Source organism: Mobula birostris, chromosome 3 (assembly GCF_030028105.1).
Source record: "Mobula birostris isolate sMobBir1 chromosome 3, sMobBir1.hap1, whole genome shotgun sequence".
NCBI classification, from domain to species: domain Eukaryota; kingdom Metazoa; phylum Chordata; class Chondrichthyes; order Myliobatiformes; family Myliobatidae; genus Mobula; species Mobula birostris.
Window position 1 is genome coordinate 182,722,239 of NC_092372.1, and position 27,395 is coordinate 182,749,633.

At 38.7% G+C, this 27,395-nt stretch overlaps 1 protein-coding gene across 5 annotated transcripts in view; it reads left to right on the forward strand.

Annotated features, from left to right (window-relative positions):
- LOC140195467 (voltage-dependent L-type calcium channel subunit beta-2-like) overlaps positions 1-22,635 on the forward strand; it is a 331,456-nt gene extending 308,821 nt beyond the window's left edge. For 4 of the 5 annotated variants that reach the window (XM_072253796.1, XM_072253797.1, XM_072253798.1 and 1 more), the window contains 7 exons: positions 4,895-4,975; positions 7,011-7,069; positions 9,503-9,612; positions 15,813-15,964; positions 16,634-16,729; positions 18,330-18,515; positions 19,239-22,635. In XM_072253796.1, the coding sequence (XP_072109897.1) occupies positions 4,895-4,975; positions 7,011-7,069; positions 9,503-9,612; positions 15,813-15,964; positions 16,634-16,729; positions 18,330-18,515; positions 19,239-19,736 (1,182 nt within the window). In that variant the 3' untranslated portion in view covers positions 19,737-22,635. Of the gene's footprint in view, positions 1-2; positions 23-4,894; positions 4,976-7,010; positions 7,070-9,502; positions 9,613-15,812; positions 15,965-16,633; positions 16,730-18,329; positions 18,516-19,238 lie in introns of all 5 variants that reach the window. The other variant, XM_072253799.1, reaches the window with a different exon arrangement.
- The last annotated feature ends 4,760 nt before the right edge of the window (positions 22,636-27,395 follow it).

The window sequence follows — 27,395 nt, forward strand, 5'->3', positions numbered from 1 at the left end:
AGCTAAACAGAAGCAGAAATCGGTAAGTCACATTATTATGTGTTTCTTCTGCCAGCTGCCTAATTAGCATTGAAATCCTCAAATCAGCCAACATGAAATATTTTTCTTATTAAACAGTTGCAACAAAAGGACGTTATTTTTGTGACAAGATGAATTAAGTTTACTGTCACTTGTTCTGAAACAAGTTCTGATTGTGTGTCACACAGTATGATTTATAAATCTTCAGAAATGCTAATTATGTACCTGGGACTTTTCCTGCTGACTACCAGGACTATGTGTAAAATTTGGACATTAAGTAGTGAAAAACAAACAGGTTCTTTAATTTCTTGCTGTCCTTGTGCTTATTTGATCTTTTTGTGATGTGTGTTCAGTTCTTGTCACCTTGGTGCTTGTGTTTCTGCTTTGCTGTTTTGGATGTTGTATTTTAAGAAATTATTCGAGAACTGTGTAATGTACAGTTACATGTATGATTAATTACATTTGGATGTTTAGCACCTGTTTGGAAATGAATCTAGCACTGTGGTGTTTGGCTATTGGGGTAAAATGTGTGGATAAAAACGTTTAAAACATAGAAATGTTCGAAATTTGCAAGGGGGTAAATGGCTAGAAAGTTCCGGGGATAGCTCCAGATCCCAGCATTCTTTGCCAGTTTCTTCAGGGGTCATTCCTGAAGGAGAACCTCCACCATCAGTTAACTTGCATCACAGGCAGCCTCTGCCTGGTGGCTACAATTTCTACCTTCAATATACACTTCAACATGGTGTGCATTAATTTGAAAGTAATAAATCTTTCCTGAGCAGAGATCTATATGAATTACATTCTTATCTTGTTATTTTCTCAGGAGTGGAACTGGCTATTTGGGTCGGAGCTATGATAGGGTCTGATTATAGCTTTGTACATTATTACTGCAGAGTTAAGTCCCTTCGCCATCGTGATTTCTCCCACTCCCCATAATTCCACACTTCTAGCCTGCTGATTTTTTTTTTTTTTTGCCAGCACCTACCCACCCCACCCCACCCCAGTTACAGGCCTGTGTTTTCCTTCATGAAGTCAGTTAATATCAGAAAGGTCACAGTATAGAAGGTCGTGTATTAGTGCCCACAGTTCATACCAGTCCTGTGTAAGAATAAACCAGCTGCTCCCATTCTCCACCCTCTCTTTGTAATCCTGCAAATTCTTTCCCTTCAAGCTGCAGTTTGAATGCACTCATTGAACTTGCCTCCAATGCCATCGTTGGCAGCGCATCCCAGACTGTAACCACTCACCCAGTAAAACATTTTCTCTTGTTGTCTTTGATTCTTTTGCCAGCCACCTTCATTCTTTGACCCCTAATATTTGAGCTCTTCATGAATGGGAAACATTTTCTTTTGGCTGTTTATATCCTTCATGAATTTTAAATACATATTCTGTTCCGCTGAGAATACTGTTCTTACCATTCCATCCACGTAACTAAAATGCCTCACCTCTGGAATAAGTTAAGTAAATTTCTTCTGCATCCTTTCTAAAACCTTTAGTGATTTCCTTGGAGAACTGGAACTAATACTCCCAATATGGACATAGAGTCATGGAGTTATGCAGTACAGAACCAGACCCTTTGGCCCAGCTTGTCCATGTCAACCAAGTTGTCCACCTGAGCCAGGAAGCTCAAAATTGAACTGAATAGAAATTGACTCATCGTTGAACCAGCTTTTATAAATGCACTTCATAAGTCCTTGTTTGTTTATTTATTCAACTCCTCTTCTTATAAAGCCCAACATCTTATATGTATTACTAACTATTTTCTCAATCTCCCTTGCCATTTTCAATGAAATATGCATATGTTCTCCCATTTTCCTCAGTCGTGTGGCTGCTTCAGAAGACATCGCATTTATAGTCCTCACATGCTTCCCAGCAGACGTGATTCAGAAGTCACTTGTCATTCTTTAAAACTCCTTAAAGAAAGCAAAATGCAAAAATATCCTTAAAGCAAGCACATCCCAATCTTGCAATTTTTTTCGGTGATCTGCAGCTGGTGCACTAAAGTGGATGAAACCTAATTTGCAGTTGTAAGGTGAATGTAAAGGAAGGAAAAGAGTGTTGTATCCTTTACAACAGTGGTCCCCAACCTCTGGGCCGCGGACCGATACACTGCCGCGAAGAATGCAGTTCTGCAGCGGTAGTCGGAATGCACCCAGCACATCTTTAAGAAAAAAGCTAAAATAAACAAGCTAATTAAATAGGTGCCGCCTGGCACGTAAATGTCAGCGCAGATCAGAGACGATTGCCAGTGAGTGGCCTCTGATCTGGGCTGACATTTACGTGCCGGGCAGCACCTAATTAATTAGCTTGTTTATTTCGGCTTTTTCTTAGAGATGTGTTGGGTGCGTTCCAACTACCACTGCAGAACTGCACTCTTTGTGGCAATGTATCAGTCCGCGGCCCGGAAGTTGGGGATCACTGCTTTAGAAGACTGGATTTGGGCCCTGGCCTAGATACTTGACCCAGATCAATGCAGGTCTTGCTTTGCCACTGTGTCACTAAGCACAGAAAAAAAAGCCCCCACTTTGTCCATGATGACCACCCATACCAATCCCATTCACCTGTACCTGATCCATAGCCTTGTGTGCCTTGGCAATTCAATTGCTCAGGTAGATGTTGTCGGAGTCTCTACTTTCAGCATCCCCTCAGCCTCTTTGGGAATCAAATGCTGCTGACTATGTGATGAGCAGGTTGCTGGCATTCCAGGTCCTACTTCCTTCTCCTGGTCAGAGCCCTTTAGAATATTTCCAAAGAGGGAACGTCTGCCGATCCCAGTCGTTGGCCGTTCTGAATGTTCCAGAATGAAAGCATTTGTGCTCCCTCCGTCAGATAAAACAAAATTCACTTTGTTTGTCTTTAAATCATGACTGGCCCCATTTCTGCACGGAGCAGCGTGCTTTCATTATTGTCTGTTCCTCCTCCAATGTATCAAGAAATAGTTGATGTGAGCTGAAACCTATCTATATTTCAACATGAACTAAAAGGCCATGTCCTAAAGCAACATTGCCTTTGTGAATATTTCATCGCTATTAAAATATTCCTGAATACAGCTCCTATGTTAATGTCAGCAAGAGTGATGTGAAAATAAAGTGTAATTCCCCAGTGTATTTGTATAGTTTGCTACTGCTTATGAACAACTAATTCATCAGCAGAAAAATAAAGGTTTTCCCTTGAGTCCATGCAGCTGAAATATTTAGTGGCCTGACAAATGTTAGGTGAGTGGGCAACATTTATACAATATACTCTAAATGCTACTGCTCAGAGTTACTGATGGAACAAAATTAGACCATCCATCTCAATCTAAGTATGACTATTTATGAGAGACCAACTAAAGAAGAATAAGCCATAAAAGACACATACAAAACTACACATGGAAACAAATGGGGATGAAAATGCTTCGTATAATTACATATGACTTTTATAGTTTGCTCCTGTTTGGTTGTATTTCTTTGTTCAGCTTCAAGGCCTCCCCATCAATGAAGCTATCTCTACTTGAGACAAAACAGCTTATGGATTTTAGATCACACGATAAAATTACATGAGTAATGGTTTAGTAATGCAATCCATTCTAACAGGAAAAGCACAATATTAAAGTTTAAAGATAGTTAAACATCTGCAATTTCATTCTCATTTGAAAGGGCTATTTTTTTTAAACTGGAGCAATCATGGGTTCCCAAGTTACAGTTGTGATTATAGGATTGGCATTCTTTCCGTCCAAATCTGAAATGACAGCCTTTAAAAATTGGTGCTTAAATACAACTCAAAGTCTCTAGTGCCTTATGTTTTTAAGCTGTCTAAATATTTACTTTGTTAGCATATGTCTCTGCTATCTCTGGGGACCAAGTACACCCTGTTGTTGATTACTCCACAGTTGTTGCCCTTTAGTAAGGGTTCAACCCTCATAAACCTTCAGTGAGCTCTATTTTATTGGTCTCACTTGCCAGGTTTCATACAACAGGCTTCATGTCCTAGGCTGCCAGGCATAGACATGGCATCTGTTACTGTGCACCATTCAGCAGTCATCAAAGTAATCAATAACATAGCAACCTATTACATTAAGAAGGTCTATCCTTTTATTTTGCTATTAGAGTCATAGGAAACTACAGCTCAGAAACGGGCCCTTTGGCCCATCTAGTCCTACCAAACAATTTAAACTCTCTAGAGCCATCAGCATGCACCTGGACCATAGCTGTACATACTCGTGCCATCCATGTACCCATCCAAACTTGAAATCAAAGTAGCATCCACCACTGGTGCTGGCAGCTCTTTCCACACTTTCAGTGACAAAGTACATAATGATTCAAAGGAAAATTGCTACTAAAATCCATAAATAATCATTTCATTTATTTTCTGAAATTGTATTTGTAATTAAAGTTGTAGTTGGAAGATTTCTTTACTACATAATTATTTGGAGATACAGCACGGAGACAGGCCTTTCCCTCTCACTTGAGCCCGCACCACACAATTACCCATGTGACCAGTTGGCCTACTTAACTATCCGTCTTTAGAATGCGGGAGGAAACTGGAGCACCCGGAGGAAACCCATGCAGTCATGGGGAGACCATACGAGCTGCTTACAGACAGCGGTGCTATTTCAACCCGTTAGCACTGTAAAGCGGTGCGCTCACCACTACGCAATTGTGCCACCCACGTCTTGGTGTGACCAAGCTGCTGATTGGGATCGAAGTCTGACTTGTTGTCCTTTACTGATTGAAAGTTAAAGCTCTTGGCATAATTTTGAAGGGAGTTCTAACAACGTGGGCAGAAAGGATTAATGAGTGTCGTTTGTCATGATTTACAAACTTGCTGTTGAAAGGTGGGTGAACCGGAAGTTATTTAATTGAGGATGTTCCAAGAATATGTTTTTTTCACGCAGACTGAGCACGTCCCTCCCTACGATGTAGTGCCTTCTATGCGACCGGTAGTTCTAGTGGGGCCTTCTCTGAAAGGATATGAGGTAAGCAGATGCAGGATAGTTCTGTGATATTCTGCAGATTGTAGAAACAGCACTTGTAATAACTAATATTATTATAATTAAATTTTGAGAGGGAGCAGTGATGATCAGAAAGATGCTGAACTGGGGTGGTGAAGAGGAAGAATATTAACAATCAGACCTCAAGATGATGGCTGATTATGGCTGAGGACTGTTTGCAGAGGATGGGTGGGGTGGGGGAGAGATGAGTGAGAGGAGAGGCTTAAAGTCAGAGTGTGGTCTGAGTTGGACCACTTAAATGAGAGGATACGTGGTCAGCCCGAGGTAATAACCATGTACAATATGGTTCATGCAAAGAAGGCTATTTGGTCCATTGTACCAATGTCAGTTCCTAGCAGAGCTCTTCGGCAGAGCAGGTCCTGCTGAAGGGTCTCGGCCCGACATGTCAACCGTACGTATTTCCATAGATGCTGCCTGGCCTGCTGAGTTCCTCCAGCACTTTGTGTGTGTGTGTTGCTTGGATTTCCAGCATCTGCAGATTTTCTCTTTTTCCCAATATGTGTAGTCCAGCACAGGGAGGCAACTCAAGTCAGTCTTTAATTAAAATTCTATTGCATCAAAGTGGTCTTTCCTCAGAGATAGAAACAGAAATTACTGGATATAATCAATAGTAAATTAGCTTCCATGGAAAGAGGAGCAGAATTAACACTCCACATCAGTTAAGGTCTGAGTTCTGTTAAAAGAACATTGCTATGAAATGTTTCAACTGAGCTTCTTTCATGTACTTTCACATTTTTTTTGATTTTATCTCTCTCCAAGTATGAGAGTGAGAGCAGATAGCATATCTAAGCAGTTAATAATACCTTGTGCAGTAGATATGCACACACAAATACATTCCTTAAAATAAATGGAATGTTTTATTCATCCTTTTGAATCTTCAGAAGTTAATGAATAATGAGCAATGTTCATTTTATCTGCCTAGGTTTACAAGCTATACTTTAGTTTGCAAAATTATTTTGTAAGTGATAATTCTTTAGGCAGTTTCCCTGTTCTTCACTTTCACAGACAGTCAGCAACAATCAGATCATCAGCAAAATGGCAGGGCTCTCATATTGAATATTCCAGCTGTAAACTGCACATTCAGTGTTTCTCTTGCAGTTTTCCAAATAGAAACATTATAGTTATCTCCCTGCCCCCACTGCCACCAAAATCATTTGAATTTTGTATCCAGTTTGGTATGTGTAAAAGCTTGTAAATGGGTGACTTTGCTTGTACAAGAAAAATGAAGTAAGAACTTGGCAAAATTGCACTTTCTCTGTAACTTGCACTTGATTCTGCATTCTGTTATTGCTTTACCTTCTTCTACCTCAATGTACTGTGTAATGATATGGTCTGTGTGAACAGTAGGTAAAACAAGTTTTTCACTTTGCATGTGACAACAATAAACCAATCCAAATTCTAATTCCAATACTTTCAGACATTTCTTTATGTAGTACGTTATAGAATAAATCTTACTGTTGAGCATATGGTGGAAGTCCTGTCTTGGATACATTTATCATATTTAAAGGATGACTTCAGACTGAAAATGCAAATGAGTACTGGAGGGTTGTTAGATGTAATTGTTTTATAAGGATTTTTTTTTCCCCTCAGAATAGTAAGAATGCAAAATTAGCCCTCTCGGTTAGTGACAAGCAAGTATGCTTCACCATCGTAGTGAAACCAGGTAGCAAAATGTTGTGGAAACCCTATGGAAGTTAACAGCAACATACATGTTGAAAATCTTCAACACTGAATTAGGTCATTGCTTTAGAGAATGATCAATTTTGTCTAGGATCATCAGGTGAGCTTTTCAAGATCATATTTACCTGTGTTCCAAAGTTAGTACAGAGCCGTCACTGGCAGATACAGCATTGCATGAGTCCATTTTGTTCATTTTAAAATCTGGGAAATGCTGCAGAATGTTACTTATAAATTACTCGCAGACTTCAGGTCAAAAATATAGATTTATATTTTATTTTATTGTTAAATTCAGGTAAATGTTTAATTCCATTTTTTTTAGGTGACAGATATGATGCAAAAAGCATTGTTTGACTTTCTGAAACATAGATTTGAAGGAAGGTATGTATTGCTCTACAAGACTCTTGGGAAATAATGCCTGCTGTGGAGAAATTATGAATATTAAAGCTTTTGTATTTCAGTATCATTAGTTGATGTGCTTATAACAAAGGCATGATTCCAAATTCTCCAATCGTGAGGTAGTATTGTGACAAAGGGTCACTGACTTGAGGCATCATCATTGTTTCTCATCCATGGATGCAGCCTGACCTGCTGAGTGTTTTCAGTATTTTCTGTTTTTGCTCACTGATAGTAGGATCATAAAACACATTATTTTATTGATCATTGTATTCTGGCCCTCAAGTTTTTCTTATGTTCCCCCACCCCTGAACTGTTACTTGACCTTTTTTAAATGTATTCGGTCTTTTATTCTGAGCCAATTTTTTACAGCCTCTCATCCAACTTCCTCTGACAAACATTCAACAACATTACCATTGATAAGTCTCCTACTACAGTGGTGACTATAGTATGGATCACCATTGAGTAAAACCGCAACTGGCCAAATCAGTACTGATGTAGCTTTGACCCAAAATATCAGCAGTTCTGTCTCCCCCCCCTCCCACCCCCCCCACCCAATTCTCTGAGTTCCCCTAAGAGTTTATTTGTTGCACCAGATTGCAGCATCCAGTATCTGCACTCTCTGGTATCTCAGCCACATGAGTAATCTGGTTACAAAAGCAGGTGAAGCGATGTGGCAAGTGGTTCAAATCCTGATTTCTCAAAACCTTTCCAGCATCTGTAAGTCACCAGGGAGAAGGAGTGTGAGAGAAGGTCTGCCATTTCTTGATTAAATGCTGCTCTGGCAACATTTGAGAAATTTGCCACTATCCAGCATAAAGCAGCTCATTACTTTATCCTGGATAAGCAGTGCTTAGGTTGGTGAGGGAAGCTGGTCTTTCATTCACCAGCCTAAACTCTCATTCTCTGTACTCCAAGTACACCATCACTGTAGGGTTTACCATATGCAAAATGCACAGCAATTGCTCACATGGGCTACTCCTGCAAAACTAGAGATCACTAAGATAGACAAGGGCAGCAGGTACGTGGAAGCTACGCTATCAGCACATTCCTCTCAAAGTCTTACACCATCCTGAGTTTGAAATTCATCATTTCAGGAGTAAAATCCTGGATCACTGTGCCTTTACTGAAAGCCTCAGGACTGGTTCAAGAAGCTGTCCCAACAGCGCCGCCTTCAGGGCAGTCAGGGATCAGCAATGAATGCTGGCCTTGCGAATGATGTCTCCATCTTGTGTATGAATACAGAACATTATTGCTACCCAAAGGTTTGTTTCCAGATATGGCAAACCTTTTCAAAGGAGACTCCAAAATGATTGGACATTACAGAAGTAAAAGGGAACAATTTACATTGACAGTGAAACTGACTGAACTTTGTTCAGATTTTAGGCACTTCCACTTTTGAGTCAGAATTTTGTAGTTTTCCCTCCCTGATCTCTGGACCAAGCTCTAAGCCAGGGTTTCCCAACCTTTTTTTATCGCTTGGACCCCTACCATTGATAGAGGGGTTTGTAGAACCCAGTTTGGGAAACCCTGCGAAAGCTGATTCGCCAGACCAGTGCCAGAGGGAGATTCACAGTGTTGTGCATGCAGTCTTTCAGATTTGTTCTCGGACTGAAGCAATGTCTGCCCTCTAAGGTAGTCACAATGATGGCACAAAAGATCCCATAGGTTCTAAAGGAGAACAGATGAGTTTCCTGGGTGTCCCATCTTGTGTTTGTTCTTTGATTTGCGTTATTTAAAATGAACTGTTTGGTCATTATCACAGGGCGGTTCTTGTCATTTTTCCATGCAAATATTAGCTACTGTGCTTCCCACATGAACCACAACTCGAAAGGATTTCATTGGGTGTAAAGCATTTTGTGATATCCTAAATATATAGAAGTTGCTATATAAATGCAAGGAGCTTTCCCTTCAAGCAACACACATCAAGGTTGCTGGTGAACGCAGCAGGCCAGGCAGCATCTCTAGGAAGAGGTACAGTCGACGTTTCAGGCCGAGACCCTTCATCAGGACGAACTGTACCTCTTCCTAGAGATGCTGCCTGGCCTGCTGCGTTCACCAGCAACTTTGATGTGTGTTGCTTGAATTTCCAGCATCTGCAGAATTCCTGGTGTTTGAGCTTTCTCTTCTATGTCTTAAATATGGTTGGATGGATTTGACAGTATAATTTGGCATCAGTTATTACATTGTTTATTCCACACAAATATTTTGATTTAACTTTTATCATTTAAACAATTTACAGTTTACCGTTGTGAAACTAATGGGATAATTCCTTGCCAAGAAATCAAAAACAAATGTTTAATAAGTATTATGACTGCATTTTTGTCAATATAATACTCTGTATATACGACTATTTTGGTTTAAAATATCAAAATTACAATTTTTCATTTCCTAATCATCCACTTTGATTATTCATAGAATATCAATTACACGGGTTACAGCTGACATCTCCCTTGCCAAACGTTCAGTGTTAAATAATCCTAGTAAACATGCAATAATTGAACGCTCTAATACAAGATCAAGCTTAGGTAAGTATACTCATCTAGGTGCACGGTAGGTCATGTGGTTTTGTTTCATCTTGTTATCTAGCAAAAGCTGGGAAAAATAATTTACTGTGCCAACTGACTGTTAAATTTAAAAGGTAGTCAAGCTTAACTTACTCTTGACACATCAAAATAATAGAATGCAAAGCATTTGTGTAAATCTTTTGCAGTCAAACCCAGTAAAACAGAAAAAAGCAGAGGTGTTATAAATCATGTTTCACAACAGATCATGATGTGTTAGTTATTATAACATTTTTAATCTATTGGAAGAATTTTGAAAATAGTTTCTTTCTATGACTGTTATTCCTTTCTATAGCTTTTACTTGAAGTCACTAATTACTGTCCTGTACAATCAGGGTATTAACCTCAATCTTAGATCTCTGCCAATCTCATTTAGCAACATGAAGTACAATGAAGGTCACTTTGTAACTGTAGTGGCCTGGAGAAACCATGGAAAATTTCCTTGGCTGAGTATTCCCTATTGCACTGACTCGGTACCTCAGTGCCAACCTCCACATTTGAGACGTTGAAGGCAAATATCAATTGGTTATTCAAGGCATCTTGGTCAAAAACAGTGCTTAATTAGGCATGAATCATTAGTGTTCTGGATAAAAATCAAGCAAGTTTCTAAAACAAGTCATTCATTCAAGTGAATGATATTCAGCTTTGGTTCATGTAGGAGTGTGGTTCCCTTACTACTTTTTTTTTGTGAGGTGAGAACATTTTAATACTGTTGCTTTTTAGCCTGAGGAGCTGCTAGTTCAAACTTTTCTACTCAGCCCCAACAGTATAACCAGTAAAAACACTTCATACTGAACCAGATAGTGCATTTATTGTACTAACCTCACTGAGAAAGTCATTTTCTTACTTGTGTCTTCACTGTTCCTTTATGATAAAGAATAGATGATCAATTGTTTGTGTGTTTCTGGTGTATGTATATCTTTGCTTTTAACACATTTTCTGTGCTTTGTACAAACCTGATTGTCTTGGCTTTTTTATTCTTTTGCTTTATTAATGCCATCCTTTTGCAGATGCTTTGGGTATGTATAACAATGGAAAATTGGCAACTAATTCTTTTGGCTGTTTAATGTCATGTGTTTGTTTCTAAGCTATGCATTGTTTTCTGGCTGGTCATTGGTGAAGATAGATGGATACTTTATTGATCCCAAAGGAAATTACAATGTCACGGTAGCATCACAAGTGCACAGATATAAACGTTAGAAGAGATGCAGAAAGAATAAAAAATAAGTTATGACAAACAATCTAACAGGAGGGGGTCATCACTTCCCCAGCTGTAGGTTGACTCATTATAGAGCCTAATGGCTGAGGGTAAGAGTGACCTCAAATATTCCCAAAAGTGCTCCTCTGTTCAGCCAAGTAGGCGTGCAGAGTGTGAGAAACATTGTCCAGAATTGTCAGGATTTTCTATAGGGTCCTTTGTTGTACTGTAGATAACTGGTTATCTTTGGAAAAATAGTCATATAATATTTTAGTGAGGTATATTCAAACAAGTTTATGTGACTTTTGCAGATTGATAGTACAAGAGGATTGTTCACCAGTCTGTCAAAGCTCAGAGTAAATTTGTTATCAAAGTACAGACATGTCACCATATACAACCCTGAAAGTCATTTTCCTGCGAATGAAAATATAAGAAACACAATAGAATCAATGAAAGCCCAACAGGACAGACAAACAACCGATGTGCAAAGGACAACAAAAATGTACATATACAAAAAAGAAGTAATAACAATAGTAAATAAGTAAGCAATAAATATTGAGAAAATTAGAAGAATGTGTGCATGAAAGTGAATCCATAGGTTTCAGTGATGGGGCGAGTGAAGTTATCCTCCCTGGTTCATGAGCGTGAGGATTGAGGGGTAGTAACTGTTCCTGAACCTGGGAGTGTGGGTCCTGAGGCTTCGTCCTATGGCAGCAGTCAGAAGAGAACACGGACTAGATGGTGGGGGTCCTTGGTGATGGATGCTGCTCTCCAGTGACAATGGAGGGCTGGGCTTTACGTGGGATGGCCTGGGCCATATCCACTACTTAATCTACTTAATGTAGGCTCTTTTGTTCAAGGGCATTGGTGTTTCCATACCAGGTTGTGATGCAACCGGTCAATACACTCCACTATACATCTATAGAAGTTTGTCAGAGTTTTAGATGATATGCCAATTCCTTGCAAACTTCTAAGTGGAGGCACCACCATGCTTTCTTTGTAATGACACTTATGTGCTGGACCCAGGACAGATCCCCTGAAATGAAAAGACTGAGGAACTTAAAGTTGTTAATATTCTCCACCTCTGATTTCCCAGTGAGGACTGGCTCATGGACCTCCTCCTCCGGAAATCAATAATCAGCTCCTTGGACTTGCTGACAGGTTGTGTTGTTATGGCACCACTCAGCCAGATTTTCAATCTCCCTCCTATATGCTAGTTCATCACCACCTTTGATTTGGCCAATGACAATGGCACTGGAGTTGCACTTAGCCACAAAGTCACAAGTGTAAAGTGATTAGAGTAGAGAACTAAGCACACAGCCTTGTGGTGCACCTGTGCTGATGGAGATTGTGGAGGAAATATTGTTGCCAATCCTAACTGACTGGGGTCTGCAAGTGAAGAAATCGAAGATCCAGTTGCACAAGGAGGTATTGAGGCCTAGGTGTTTGAGCTTATTGGTTAATTTTGAGGGGATGATAGTGTTGAATGAAGAGCTATAGTCAATGAAGAGCATTTTCACTGTCCAGGTGTTCCAGGGTTGAGTGAAGAGCCAATGAAATGAAATCTGGAGTAAAAAGAAAGATTCTAACTCTGAGCATTAGGAATAATATAGCACTTACAAAAAGTTTTCCATTGTTATTTTCTGTTGATTTGATTTTGTTTCCACTATATCATAATTGGGAAGGACTGCATAGAGGCAGTAAAGGAAGTTCATTTCATGGTGAGAAGCCAGTCACCATGCTGCAAGTGCCAGAACATCGCTATTCATTGCAAGTTGCTCTCTGCAGATCTATTTATTACTTTCTAATAATCATCTACTCTTTTAAATCTAAATTCTATTCACCTTACTGACAGCCTGATTCTCCCTTGTACTACCTCAATCCACTGATGTGATGTAATATACTTATTTTAAAATAATTAAAGACTTGTTTCTAATATTGCCTGGGCAGGCAGTAAGGTTAGATTAATATCATGGAGTCCCCACTGATTATAACGAGTGGGGAAAAGGTGGAGTTGACATTAACTGAGGGTCTCATCAAACATGTAAATGCAGGAATTTGACTGCATAATATATAATATTATTTGCATGAATTTCCTGTACTCTTTGTGTCGTTATGATGGAGTTCATAAACACCACAAAGGTGGAAAAGTTTAGGAAAAGGTCAAGTATTATAATGAGCAAAACACCTCTAATCGCCCATTATTAGTCGCATTGTAATTTTAAAGTCACAAGAAATGTAATAAATTGGTTATAAATGATGTTCATGAGAAATGGAATCAGTTTGGGCTTTCCACCACTCATCTGGCTGCGCAGAATTTGAATTCCATTATTATTAATTTCTCCAAGGTCTCACCACTCATGCTTCCCTCTATTTTTGGTGACGTTTTCCTTATTGATGGTGGTACAAAGTATGAAACCTTTAGAGTTCCAAAGTAACACTAGGGTGCTGCCAAGCTACGAAAAGGACAAGAACTGGGTCTGTTATCAGTGGAGATGGTAGAAGCAGATATCAAAGAGGCAATTAGACAGAGATATCTACGGGCAGGGAATGGTGAAACAGACCATGTGCAGACAAATGGGATTAGTTCGATTTACATCATAGTCAGTGTGGACATTGTGGGCTGAAGGGCTTTATTCACAATGTATGAGTGAAATCTCTGATATATAATAATATAATTGTGTTCAGGTGCTGGTTATTCCTTTTATCCATTTATATGAGGTTGAGCTAATCTAGGAGATACACAGTATAACAGACAGACACAAGTTTGTGAGCACCTGATTATCTGGATTTAACAGAATTTTTTTGTGCTACAACATGAAAATCTCACTGTGTGGGAGGTGAATGCCACATGACTGTCACAGCAATGACACTTAGCACACTGTTGAGGCATGACTCTGTGATGAATCTAAATGCTTGCAGGATTACCTTGATGATGAGCGGAGGTGTGTGCGTGTATATACAGCTGACAATGTCCCAGCAGGGAAGTCTCACTTAGCATTGCACTCCGAGACTGTAGCACCAGTGTTTCTTTAAAGAAAATCTCTATTGTAACAGCTGCAGACAAAATGCCCAACAATCTCAAGAGTAACTGAAGGAAATGATGTTGCAGGCAAAGAGCCTGATGGTGTGGGTATCTTGCCATAGCAGTCTGAACGGAATTCAGCACCAATGCCTAGTTTAACAATGGATTTAAATTTGAAGGGATTGATATTCTGGTTCAGTTTTGTTTGTCATTAGGGTGCAGTGAAGAAGAAGGTCCAAAATCTCTCATTATTCATTTCAAAGTCTCCAGTCGATAACTGACAGATGCTTCATGATGTCTTAAGATGTATGATTGCAAAGTGAATCAGAATCAGTTCTTTTATCACTGGCATATGTTGTGAAATTTGTGGCATGGCCTGTTAGTCAGGCATGACCTTGACAGGAGAGCTGCTGGCATCCTTAGACAAAACTAGAGTGCTTCTTATCTCCTGTGCTCTTGCACTGCATTTAGACTGGAACAAACTGCATGCAATTCTAGTTTAAGATTCTGCACGATGCTACAAAATCTTATAAGAAATAGCATTTACAATTAAATTAAAACTTAACATTTTGACCTCACTGCTGATATGCATTGTTCATTTATTCATTATATGAATGCTGAGAGGGCCAGTATTTCTTTCCCATCCCTAATTGACTGAATTGCTAAGCTTTTTCAGAGAGCATTTAAGAGTAAACCACATTAGTTGATCTGGCTGCATGTTGGCCAGATACATTTTCTCCTTGAAGGGCATGAGTGAACCAGATGTTTTCTTAACAATCCAGTGGTTTTATAGGCATCTAGTAAATTGACTGCTGATTTTCCACATTGGCTATTAAGCTAAAGTCTTCACTCATAGCATGTTGTGCTTTTAATATTTTCAAATCACCAATATAGTTAATACCATTGAAGATTTTTGTAGCTGTTTCCTAGTTACTGTTTTACAGGACATAAAATTATTGTCATGATCAGGTAGTTGAGGGCGGTTACACTTGTCTGGATTTCCTCATGTAATACCAGTTCCTGAGTTTAAATGGTCACTTTAATGGACAGGGCAGAGGAAAAAAAACATCCAGTCCTTAGACTTTTTGATCAGTTGTCATTTTATTGGTTGCCAAATTTAAAGTGTATTACAGGAATGTGTTTAGATCTAGAAGCAAACTCACCCCTTTTTTCTTTCAGTGTATTAACAATTATTTAGACTTTTCCTAAATTGCATGATATTCCTTGCCAAAGGCTGCCAAGGTTCCATACTGCATTCAGTTGAAAGGCCAGAGGGGCCTTGCCTGCTGTCTTTTCCCATTTCAGTTTTGATGTCCTTTTTAATATTTTATGGCTGGGATCATTGACTCCTCCACACTTTTGTACACTCACATCCTCATGATTTGTGTTTTAGAACCTCTTGTGCTCAGCCCTTGTTTTTTTTTTTTTTTTGCTTTTATTTTATCTTTTCATATTATGAATTGACCCGTGATGAAATATCTTGCCCAAATCTGCACTTATGACATTTGATTAATCTTTCCATTTGTTACTGTACCATCATCCATTGCCACAGTTATCAAGTGGTTGCAACCATTTAAATCTTCCGGATATCTCCCATATTTTATTATCCTTGCATTCCAGTAAATCAAAAACACTGCTGCCTGTGTCCTAATTTTCATCATGACCTCGCTCCCATCATTCCTCACTGATTTACATCCCAACAAGGTGTGGATTTTGAAAGTCACATTTTTCAGTTATCTCCAAGGCTTCCTGCCTTTGTAGCCACCCCAGGTCTAGTTGCCCTTTGATCACTCATTCTAGCAAAGAACTATAATCGCTATAGTTTGTCTTGTGATAATTAGAAGTCAGAAGTTACAGGGAATATATCTAAATGAACCAAATGTTAAAACTGATTATGTTCATTCTCCACATTTCTTAATGTGTTTGTTTCTTCTTTTGTAGCTGAGGTCCAATGTGAAATAGAACGGATCTTTGAACTGGCAAGAACATTGCAATTAGTAGTTCTTGATGCAGATACGATCAACCATCCAGCACAGCTGGGTAAAACTTCTTTGGCTCCTGTTATAGTCTATGTGAAGATTTCATCTCCAAAGGTAAGTGGACAGATGCTGTTGCTTTTAACTCGGATGTGTTATTGTAGCTATTGTTTTTTTTTACTATGAACATAATATCACAAGGTTTATCAGCTACAAAATATATTAGCTATTTTCTTTAAAAAAATACATCTCTCCAAGTGCAAACACTTTCTTTAAGACACTATCATGTTCTGGCTGCTGAATATTACCCAGCATATTCAGCATCTCTAGGCTTTAAACTCACTAAATTTACAATGCACTCAAAGGCCACAGAAAGGAACAACCAGCATCATTCTGTCAGGCAAATTCTTCTTTGATTACAAAGTTGTCAGGAGTGTACTGCCAAGAACCTCCAACACCTTTGCTCTTGCAAAGTTCTCTCAGCATTGTACAAGTTTTCTTCCTTAACAAGCAAAAATGCTTATTTTAGCCCAAAAATGTATTGAACTAAATTCAGCTAATTTCAATCCAAGTAATGTGGAACATGTGAGGGAAAAAAAAACACTCTGTCTTGTACTGTGGTAGAGTAATTCTCCAGTTCACTCTTCTGCATTTAAATTGTTTTATTCTCGCAATTATACTGAAACAAAAGATCCTTTGTATCAGTTAGGAGAATTATTTGCAAAGGTTACTTAACTATTTTCTATGTACCGACTTCCTAATCTTTCCATTTTATCTTACATGTAGGTATTGCAAAGATTAATAAAATCAAGAGGAAAATCCCAAGCTAAACACCTTAATGTTCAGATGGTTGCAGCAGACAAACTAGCTCAGTGCCCTCCAGTGAGTACTTTTTATCCTTTTTCTTTTTCATATACCTCATACAGATATTTATTGCAATTTATTCCACTTTATCCTTGAAAGCCAATTGATATCTTTAACATTCACTTTCTTGAGGATTGTTGTCAGAATGACCTCTCTGTATGTTGTTGACTATCCTAAATACTGGGGGGGAAAACCAACACTTCTACATAGAGAAATTGCAAAATGAGTTACACTAATTACACAATGCTGGGGTGGCTGCATATTTCTGCAACTGGAATTGGATTTCATGCAGCACTCAAGCATAAAATAAAATTACAGGACAAACTGTAATAAAGATGCATACGGTTCCACTGATACATGGAACTACTTCGTGTCTGTTTAAACCCAGAAAAAATGCTTATAAGACTTCACCAGGTGTAATAAGGTGAACATGAATCCTTTTCCTGTATCACTGTACAACATGAATTCATGTGCAGGGGTTTATCATTGTCTCCTTAATCAAACAGGGAAAAACATGCAGAGCATTAAAGTTCATAGAACATTCATTTTCACAGTGTCTGATTTCACTGTGTAAGCTTCCATCAAGCATCGAATTCGTTAGTGAGAACTTTGAATACTGAACCCCGTCTTAATTACAAACCTGAGACTTACTTTTATATTATTTCCATGTTATCTGGGAGGCTGTTAAAGATACTGAGGAACTTTTCTTCAACCAGTTTAGTGTACTTAACGTGCCTTCAATCCAGTTGGCTTGTGTGTTCCATTCTCCATACCACCTTCCTGCTGAAGTCTTCAGCAATCTCTCCTCAATTTCCTGCCCATCATATTCGTAAATGGCCTTCCCCAATCCTGTACACATTGCCTTCTCAGCCCATTATCTACCATCCCTTCAATTACCCAGTCATTGCCATCATCAACCCCGACCAACCCCCTCCAACAACATCCACCCAGTGTATCCCTCCTGTGATCGGTTCTCTGACCTCTTTCCCAACCACATCCATTGTGATCCCTGCAGAGATGTGAGGCCTTCATGGTAGGCCTATTATATTATTCAATGCCAGGTCCTTGTGTGTGGTAGAAAATCAGAACTCATGGGCCAAGGTTTGAGGATCTCTTGGGCAAGACAGTTTAAAATGTGGTTTTAATAAAGCAAGGAATGAATTAATTTGATACCAGCACAAACATTCACAAAATAACACGGGGACCAGCTTCCCCTCTAAGGACTTGGTCTATACTCCTTGCTGCATCAGTAATGCAGCCGGCATAATCAAACACCCCATTCACCCCAGATGTTCACTCTTCTCCCCTCTCTCATTGGCCTCACAATCTACCTATTCTACCCGCACTGCATTTTTTCGGTAGCTATTACACCTTGTTATGCATTGTTATTGTTTTTCCTTGTTCTTTCTCAATGCACTGTGTAATGATTTCATCAAGCTTTTTCACTGTATCTGGGTGCATGTGACAATAATAAACCAATACTAATATCAATAATCTGTATTATACCAAGTAATTTCATTTATCCTATATTCTATTTGTCCAGTGAGAATGCAACTTGCAATTAAAAGCTGAATGTTCAAGTAAATGTTACTTTAAAGGGTTTTTTTTGTTGCCTTAGGAACTGTTTGATGTAATCCTTGATGAAAATCAGCTAGAAGATGCCTGTGAACACCTGTCTGACTATCTAGAAGCTTACTGGAGAGCTACCCATCCTCCAAGCAGCAATCCTCCCAACCCTCTCCTCAGCCGTACAATGGCTAGTGCAGCTCTTCCTTCAAGCCCAGCACCTGTTTCCAATCTGCAGGTACAAGTTCTTGCTTCTCTCCAACCTAACCTTCAGTTCTGGCATGCGGTGGACAATGGAAAAAACACAGCAAATTGTGAAAATCGCTTTTCACTAGAGATGGAAACATGCAATTATCTTCCAGTTTCTGGTTAGGATCTATGGGGAAAAATGTTGCAGAATATCTTTACGTAGCTTTGCATGATAAAATCACTTAACCTTTGTTTTGGTGATTGTGATTAATCATAGTAGTGAAGCTAATGAGGAATTATTTAGTGACTAAGGGATGAACCCATTAATCTATTGTTTTCTTATAAATAGTTTCTTGTCTTCAATGTGAAGTAGACTTCATACACATGTAAACAGAGGCTGCATGCTTACTTAAAAAGCAATTGTAACCTGGTTAACATGGATGAAGAAAGGGTGTCGTATTTGTGGACACTGAATAATAACTGTAAGACTATAATATGTAGTTTTTGTTAGCAATTTTCTTTAATCAAAATTAGTTTCCCATATTAATGTAATTCAGTATCTGTGCTCTTTTGTGTTAAGATATTTGACAGTAATTGCGTTGCTATTTAAAATATCTTAATGCAAAAAAGACTAGCATTAACTTAAAACTATAACATTTGGGTGAAAGATGGGTTGTGTATGGAACTCTACACATTAATCAGACTAAGATAGTGTTTGTTAGAAGATGGAATTTTCACTAACTGGATTGTTGCATGGTGTGGCACTAACCAGGGTGAACAGAGACAGGGAGAGCAAAAGCATCTACATTCAGGACCTGAGAGATCTGCTTCCCAGGAGGAAGAAAAGCAACCAGAGCCAGTAAAAAAGCCCCAACACCGAACTTCTTCCTCTGCCAAGCACCACAATCACAGAGGTACTGTGAGCCGGGGCCTCGAGAGGCAGGAAACATTTGACTCAGAAATGGAAGACAGCAGGGATTCTGTGTATATAGAACCAAAGGATGATTATACGGATAGTCATGGTGATCATTACAGCTCACACCAGGATCACAACCATACAGAAGAAGTCCAAGGTGACTGCGCCCACAGGCATAGAGAATCACGGCATCGTTCAAAGGAACAAGAGCGAGAACAGGACCATAATGAACGCAACAAACAGCGCAGTCGCCATAAATCAAAGGATAGACATTGTGAAAGGGATGGGGATGTTGCATCCAAAAAAAGAAATGATGTAAGCGAGTGGAACCAGGACGTGTACATTCGCCATTAACTTTGTCTATAAGGCTCCTCATCCCTTTTAGTTTTGTGTGTGTAAAAGGAAAAAATGCACATTACCTGCTATGTCTGCTGTAAAAGTTATTGTACATTGGAGACTTCTTACAGTTGTTGCTGATCCAGCATGGAAATAGAATCAATATAATTTACTTAAGTCCATGGTACAATTGCAGATCTCCTAGACTTGTACTGTACATGTTTTTGGTTTGGTTTGGTTTAGATGGCTGCCAGCTGAACAATAACTTTTACTATGAAATTACTGTTAATGTTCTTAAGCAACATTTTTATATATACATATCTGTGTGTGTATGTGTGGGTGTGTGAGTGTGAGTGTGTGGGATGGGGGTTGGGAAATTCAATATTCCTGAGTATTCAGGAAAAGTTGCATCAGCACATTGTTTACTTTTTTATCATCAAATGTTTAATTTCTGCATGCAGAAATCTGTTCATGTTTAAAGATCACTCTGGCTTATACTTGTAGTTGGGGTGCATTTGGGGAATCTAGTCTTGCCTTATACATCAGATATAATTAAAAGGAAAGTATTTTTTAAGTATTGGTACTATGTACTGTATGGTATCATTTTATTTATGCTTATAACTTTGAAAATCATTCACAAATATAATTAGCCATTTTATCTGCTTCTAAATTGTTTTTATGTACTTTCTCTCCTTTACCATTGCAAACTACAACTGGCCTATTTTAGAAAAAAATGTAGTTAATTCAATCATTTCACATATCTAACATTTCATCAATCAATGGGCTGGGAAATTCAAAATGCAAAGTATATATATATATATATATACATACCTAGAAAAACTTGTTGTTAGGTTTTTGTAAAATTAATAGTTTTAATTGATAAAGCAATGGCCAGTTTACTTAATCAGTTTAGGTTATACACCAAATACTTAATATTTATGTATGTTAGTCACAGAAATTACTTTGATTTAGGGTTCTTGAAGGTTCTGTGTTTTTTTCCCCCCCGTAAAGTTAACTTATTTTGGCAAATGGCTTTGATTTATTGCTTAATGGGCAAAAAGAAAAGCTGTTCTATAACTGTATATGCACATTTGTGAAGTTTATTTTTGAAATCTAATTTATATGCATTTGTATATATTGTTATTATTGCCTTTGTAGGTGTTGACAGTAGTTGATTCTGCCGCACTGTTATTTATTTGAATGTTGGCTGTACATGTTAACATAGAAATGCCATTTCATTAACAGACACAATGTTCCATTGCTTCTGTTATATAATGAATAGATAGAAAGACACGTATAGATGCATGTGCACACACAGACACATGAACTTCCTTCCAATCACTTTTGCCTGAAATAGGTTGCTGCTTTATCATAAAAAATGTAAAGTTCTAGCATGTGAGATGTTTATACTCTACTCCACTATACCAAGCCATGTATTTTCCCCAAAGCAGCAATGTGAACTACACTTGAATTTCAGGTGTTATTTTCAGAAAAAAAAGAGAAAAGTACTGTTTCCTTACTTTACCAATTTCCTACCTTTCTGGTAGGAAAGCTGACATAGATGTAGTTGTTGCCAGAGTGTGCTTTGGGGTTTATGCGTAAAAAAATAAACGTGCAGATCAAAGAGGTAACCCTGAACGCTGGTATTTGGAGCTTCTGGATTTTGCACATCTAAAGCCTTCAAAGGCAAACATCGTGGCTAATCAATGTGATGTAAGAGCACACATGTAGACAGCACCTTTAGCCTGTGTGTGGATAATGTAAATTCGTCAGTACACCTTAGAATCATTCCCGTTGTTATTTTTAGTGGACAAATAAGTGAAGTATCTGAGGGCTTTCATGGAATCCTATCCCAGCATTCGTCAGTGCCTTTATAAACAGAAGATTAAACTTGAGAACAGTCAGATAAAAATCATTCCAGTCTTATTTATTATAAAATAAAAATACTTAGTAGATCAAGCAGCAGCTATGGAGAAAAGATGATTGTTCCAAGGCGATGACGATTTATCAGAAGGCAAAAGGTTCAGCTTAAAATCTTTGATATTAAATATTAGTTATTTTTCTGGTCACTGATGCTGTGGACAGATGTGCATTTCCAGCAGTTTCTCTTGTTTCTCATTAACTACTATGCTGTTTCTGAAGTTGTCTTTACACTGAGTGTCCAAAAACACTGGAGGCTAAACAATTGTGGCTATACATGCTTCATTTGTTGAGATTTCCTGAGTCCAAGAAAACTCAGTTTGGCAGTTCATTGCTGAATACAAATTTTGTTACAATAGAGAACATTTTGTGAATGTGCTCTTGGTATATATATGATGTAAACATCGGTGCAACTGATGGGTGCTGTTTCGCTTTCCTGACTAATGTATAAAGCAAACATGCTGTTCTCTGTCCAATCACCCAGTCTGTCTTTGGGGTGTTAAGGTACAGCCAACATAACATCTACCTATAATTGTTTTCACATCTGGAAAACTAACATTCTTTTCAGTACCTACACACACTGATGGAGTTTAAATTGAAAGAATGGAAAATTAAATCTGTATATCCAACTTTTTGAAACAAATGTTCCAATGTGACAACATGTTTGTAGGTCATCTACTATACAGTTAACTGCATAGATTTAATTTAAAGACATGAGGGAGAAAATCCATCATGATTTACAACTATAAATGGTACATTCCAATTGTTTGATAGTTGGTGAACAGTGATTAGACACGGTTCTAATTTGGGCTCTGGTATTATCTTAAAAACCATTAAATTGAATTACAGAATAATGTTGTCAGCCAGCCACTGAAATGGTGTTTGAAGTTCTTCACCATTATATCATACTGATCTTAGAATAACCAAATCTGAAGCTTGAAAAGTAAATATTAAATGTGTAAGTGATTTAAAAAGATGTAAATTAAAGATTGCAAATTTATGGTCCTGCAACTTCTTGTGTAGCATTATCACACTCAGTTTTAATGAAGTACTTTCATTTTGATTATTTTCCAGTAAAGATAAATTTCAAACTCCCTTTCCACCCTCCCCCACACCCCACCAACTTTCCTCCTCTCCTGGAAGCAGCATCTACAACCAAAGATAGCAAGATTTGCCAGTGTTCTATCTGCATAATTATTAAGAGACAGTAACTGAAGCACAAAGACAATCTCACTGATTACCTCTTCATCCTCGAGCATGACAGCTGACTTTTTTTTCGGTAACTCCACACCCTAATGGAGTTGAAACTTGTAGAATGGAAAATTAAATTCACTTTTCAAACTATACCTCTTGAAGCTAATATGCATTCAGTTACTACACGTAATCTAGTAATAGGTCAATCTCAGTAGAAGAATTCGGTGATCAGGATAGTAGTTAACATGTTGCTCAAACATTTTGTCTCAACAAGCAGGATTTCCCATTTTAATTCCAATCCTGATTCCCATTCCAACAGGATGCTCCATGGCCTCCTATAGAAATGATGAGGTCACTCTTTGGTTGGAGGAGTACCACCTTGTATTCCATCTGGGTAACCTCCAACCTGATGGCATGAAGATCGATTTCTCTAACGTCTGGTAATTTCTTATCCCCTCCCCTTTCCCTCTTTTTTTCATTCTTTCTGGATTCTGGCTCCCCTCTTTCCTCTTCTCCTCACTGCCTAACACCTCCTTGGTACCCCTCCTCCTTCCCGTTCTATAGTCCACTTTCCTCTCCTATCAGATTCCTTCTTCTGCAGCACTTTACCTTTTCCATCAATCACCTTCCAATTTCTCACTTCATCCCCCTCCTCCACCCACCTGGTTTCACCTATCACCTTATAGCTTGTACTCCTTCCTCTCCCCTTACCTTTTTAATCTGGCTTCTTCCCCCTTCCTTCCCGGACCTGATGAAGGGTCTCGTCCAGAAACATCGACTGTTTATTCCTTTCCGTAGATGCTGCCTGGCCTGCCGTGTTCCTCCAGCAGCTTGTTTGCGCACTGATTGAAGCCTATCTTCAAACAAAACTTAACAGCGATTCTCATCCTATTCAATCACCTCAATATTAATTGCAAGACCATTAAATTTTTGAACAGCTACTGCACTTTGAGGTATTGTTTACTGTATACAACACATTTGACTAAAAGCTAGTATGAAACAATTTAACTATATCAAAATTACACCGAATTTCCAGTTTTGTTTTGTTTACTGGAACACATCAGTCTGCCCTGCAGAAGTATGCTATTTTGAAAACCAATGAACTTTAATGTTAGAGCAAAATTATCCTTTATTGTTTTGTATGCATATGCTCAAATTTTTAAAAAATCAAAGTTCATCCAACTTCCAATACATGTCTATTTGTTTCAAAATATCTTAAGTTCTGGTTTATGAAGCTTTCTTCAATCCTTTAATTGATTTGAAAGGAATCTTTCATTAGTGGATGAGCTGATGAACAATACTGGAACTCCTGGAAGTGGAAAATCATTCAGGAATCCAATCATGAGGCATTATACACATTGCTTAAGGACAGGCTCAAAAAACGGTTTAATTTTGATTTGTATTTACCACTTGCAGATGCCACTTCCTCAGATAAAACTTTTCATTAAATGAACAAACCTGGTAATGGCAATATTTAAAACAGAACAAATACTATAAAGAAGGAAACCAGCAGTAGCAAGGAGACTGGAATGAAGAGGAGCGCATGGTGTCTATTGCAATATGAAAAAATAACACACAAATATTGGCAGAAAAAGAGGCATCTGTGTAATTGAACAGATTGATGATGGAAAAGAAAACTGAAGGTAATATATGATGTCTCATAAATTGATTATTTTTGAAGAGTGGATTGATGACAGCTGGGTGGTAAATGCTGTCTGCATGGACTTAAGGAAGGCTTTTGTCAAGGTCCCATTTGGAAGACTGGTGCAAAAGATGGGATTACATGGCATCCAAAATTCACAAGGATATTGTTGGACCTGGGGGTGGGGGGGTTGAGTTATGAGGAAAGATTAGATAGTCTAAGACTGCTTTCCCTGGAGTGAGAGAGGATGAGTAATGACTTCAGGGATTTATAAAATTAAGAGGCACATGGGTAAGGTGGGCGGTCACTGTCTTTATCCAAGAGTAGGGGAGTCTAAAACTAGGGGGTATCCATTTCAGGTGAGTAGGAAAAGATTTAAAAGGGGCCTGCAAGGCAAGATTTTTCACAATATGGTAGGTACATGGAATGAGTTGTCAGAGGAAGTGAGAGAGTTTTGTGTTTTGCAATTACAATACTTAAAATTCATATTGACAAGTTCTAGAATAGGAAAGATTTAGAAAGGGGGTTCCCAACTTGGAGTCCACAGACCCCCTTGGTTAATGGTAAGGCTCCATAGTATTAAAAAAGGATAGGAACCCCTGGTTTAAAGGGATATGGGCCACATAGCAGGCAAGTGGAACTAGCTCAGGAGTGCACCTTACTTAGCATGGACGACTTTGGCCAAAGGCTTTGTTTCTGTTATGTAACGCTATCACTCTATAGCCAACTTTGCTAAAGATACAGAGGTAGTCAGAAAAGTAAGCTGTGATGAAGATGTAAAGAATCTAGAAATCAGCAATGACTAGGTAAGTGGGAAAATATTAAATTGTTCACTTTGGCAGGAATAATGGAAAAGTAGTGGGAAAGAATCTTGATGCACTGGTTCAGTCACGTTACGAACCTGCAGATACGTGTAATGGTATGTTGGATGTTATTTTGCAAGGTTAGAGACAAATTAAGAAAGTCATTGTGAGATTGTACAGAACCCTGGAATACTGTGTAGCTTTGCACTCAATATAGAGACAACTAGAAATTGGCCTTAGTTTCAGTGTAGCATGTTTCTAAAGTTGATTGCTGGGATGAGAAGACTAAAAGATGAAGAGAGATTTAGGAAGACTGGCCTTCACCTAATGGAGTTGACAATGAGAAGCAATCACAACTGAGACTTACAAACTGTGGACAGTCCACAACAAGCAACTGAGATGAGAAGACATTTCTTTATGCAGGGACTTGTAAAACTTGCTCTTTACCTTTGGGCTGTGGATGTTCAGTAGAATAAAATCAAATATAGGAAATACATATGCAAAAAGAGAACAAGATAGAGAGGTGGAGTTCACAAGTTCAGAATCTATTCAGAAATCTAATGGCAGATGAGAAGAAAGTATTTCTAAAATGTTGGTGTGGGTCTTCAGGTCCCAGTACCTCTCTCCAATGGTAGTAAAGAGGGCATGGCCTGGGTGGTGGGGATCCTCAATGACGGATTTTGCCTTTTGAAGATGCCTTTGAACCTGGCGAGCCTAGTGCCCATGGAGCTGGCTGAGTTTACAACACTCTGCAGCTTTTGCTGATTCTGTGCAGTGGCCCCTCCATACTAGATGATTTGGCAATCAGTTAGAATGCTCTGCATGTATATCTAGAAACTTGGAAGAATCTTTCATGACATACCAAATCATCTCAAACTCCCTATGGAAAAAGTTGCTGGTGTGCTGTCTGTGTAATTGCTTCAATATGTTGGGCCCAGGATAGATCTTAAAGGATGTTGTCACCCAGGAACATGAAACTGATCATCCTTTCCACGACTGATCTCTCAAATAAGGTTTGGTGTGTGTTCCCTTGACTTTCCCTTCTTGAAGCTCACAATCAGTTCCTTGGTTTTACTGATGTTGAGTGCAAGGTTATAGTTGGAGCACCATTCAACCAGCTGATCCAGCTCACTCCTGTAGACCACCTCAACATCTGAAATTCTGCCAACAATAGTTGTATCATTGGCAGATCTATAGATGGTGTTTGAGCTGTGGCTAGCCATTGTCATGGGTGTAGAGTGAGCAGTGGGCTAAGCACACATCCTTGAGGTGCACCTATATTGATCGTCAGCAAGCATGGGATGTTATTTCCAACTGCACTGACTGCATCTAAAATCGCTGAAAATTTTAATGATTTAATAGCAAGATTATCAAATAGTAATCAATTTGATCTTCAACAATCTTTGTGTTTCTGATCTTTTGATAGAACCATAGAAACATTACAGCACAGAAACAGGCCTTTTGGCCCTTCTTGGCTGGGCCGGACCATTTTTCTGCCTAGTCCCACCAACCTGCACCTGGACCATATCCCTCCATGCACCTCTCATCCATATATTTGTCCAAGTTTTTCTTGTGTTAAAAGTGAGCCCGCATTTACTTTATCAGCTCATTCCACACTCCCACCACTGTGTGAAGAAGCCCCCCCCCATGTTCCCTTTAAACTTTTCCCCCTTCGTCCTTAACCCATGTCCTCTTTTTTTTTTTTTCTCCCCTAGCCTCAATGGAAAAAGCCTGCTTGCATTCACTCTATCTATACCCATCATAATTTTATATACCTCTATCAAATCTCCCCTCATTCTTCTACGCTCCAGGGAATAAAGTCCTAACCTATTCAACCTTTCTCTGTAACCTTCTCTGCACTCTTTCAACCTTATTTATATCCTTCCTGTAATTAGGTGACCAAAACTGCACACAATACATTATTTTTTAAAAATTCTTGGTAGATGCATAAAATGTGAAAAGGCAAGATGCCTATATTTGAATAAAATATTTTATGTGGCAATAGGGATTTGCAGCTGGTAGAGCTATTGCCTTGCAGCAGCAAAAAAACAGATTCCATTCTCGCCTCGGGTGATGCCTGAGTTGACTTTATACATTCTCCCTATGGACAGATGGGTT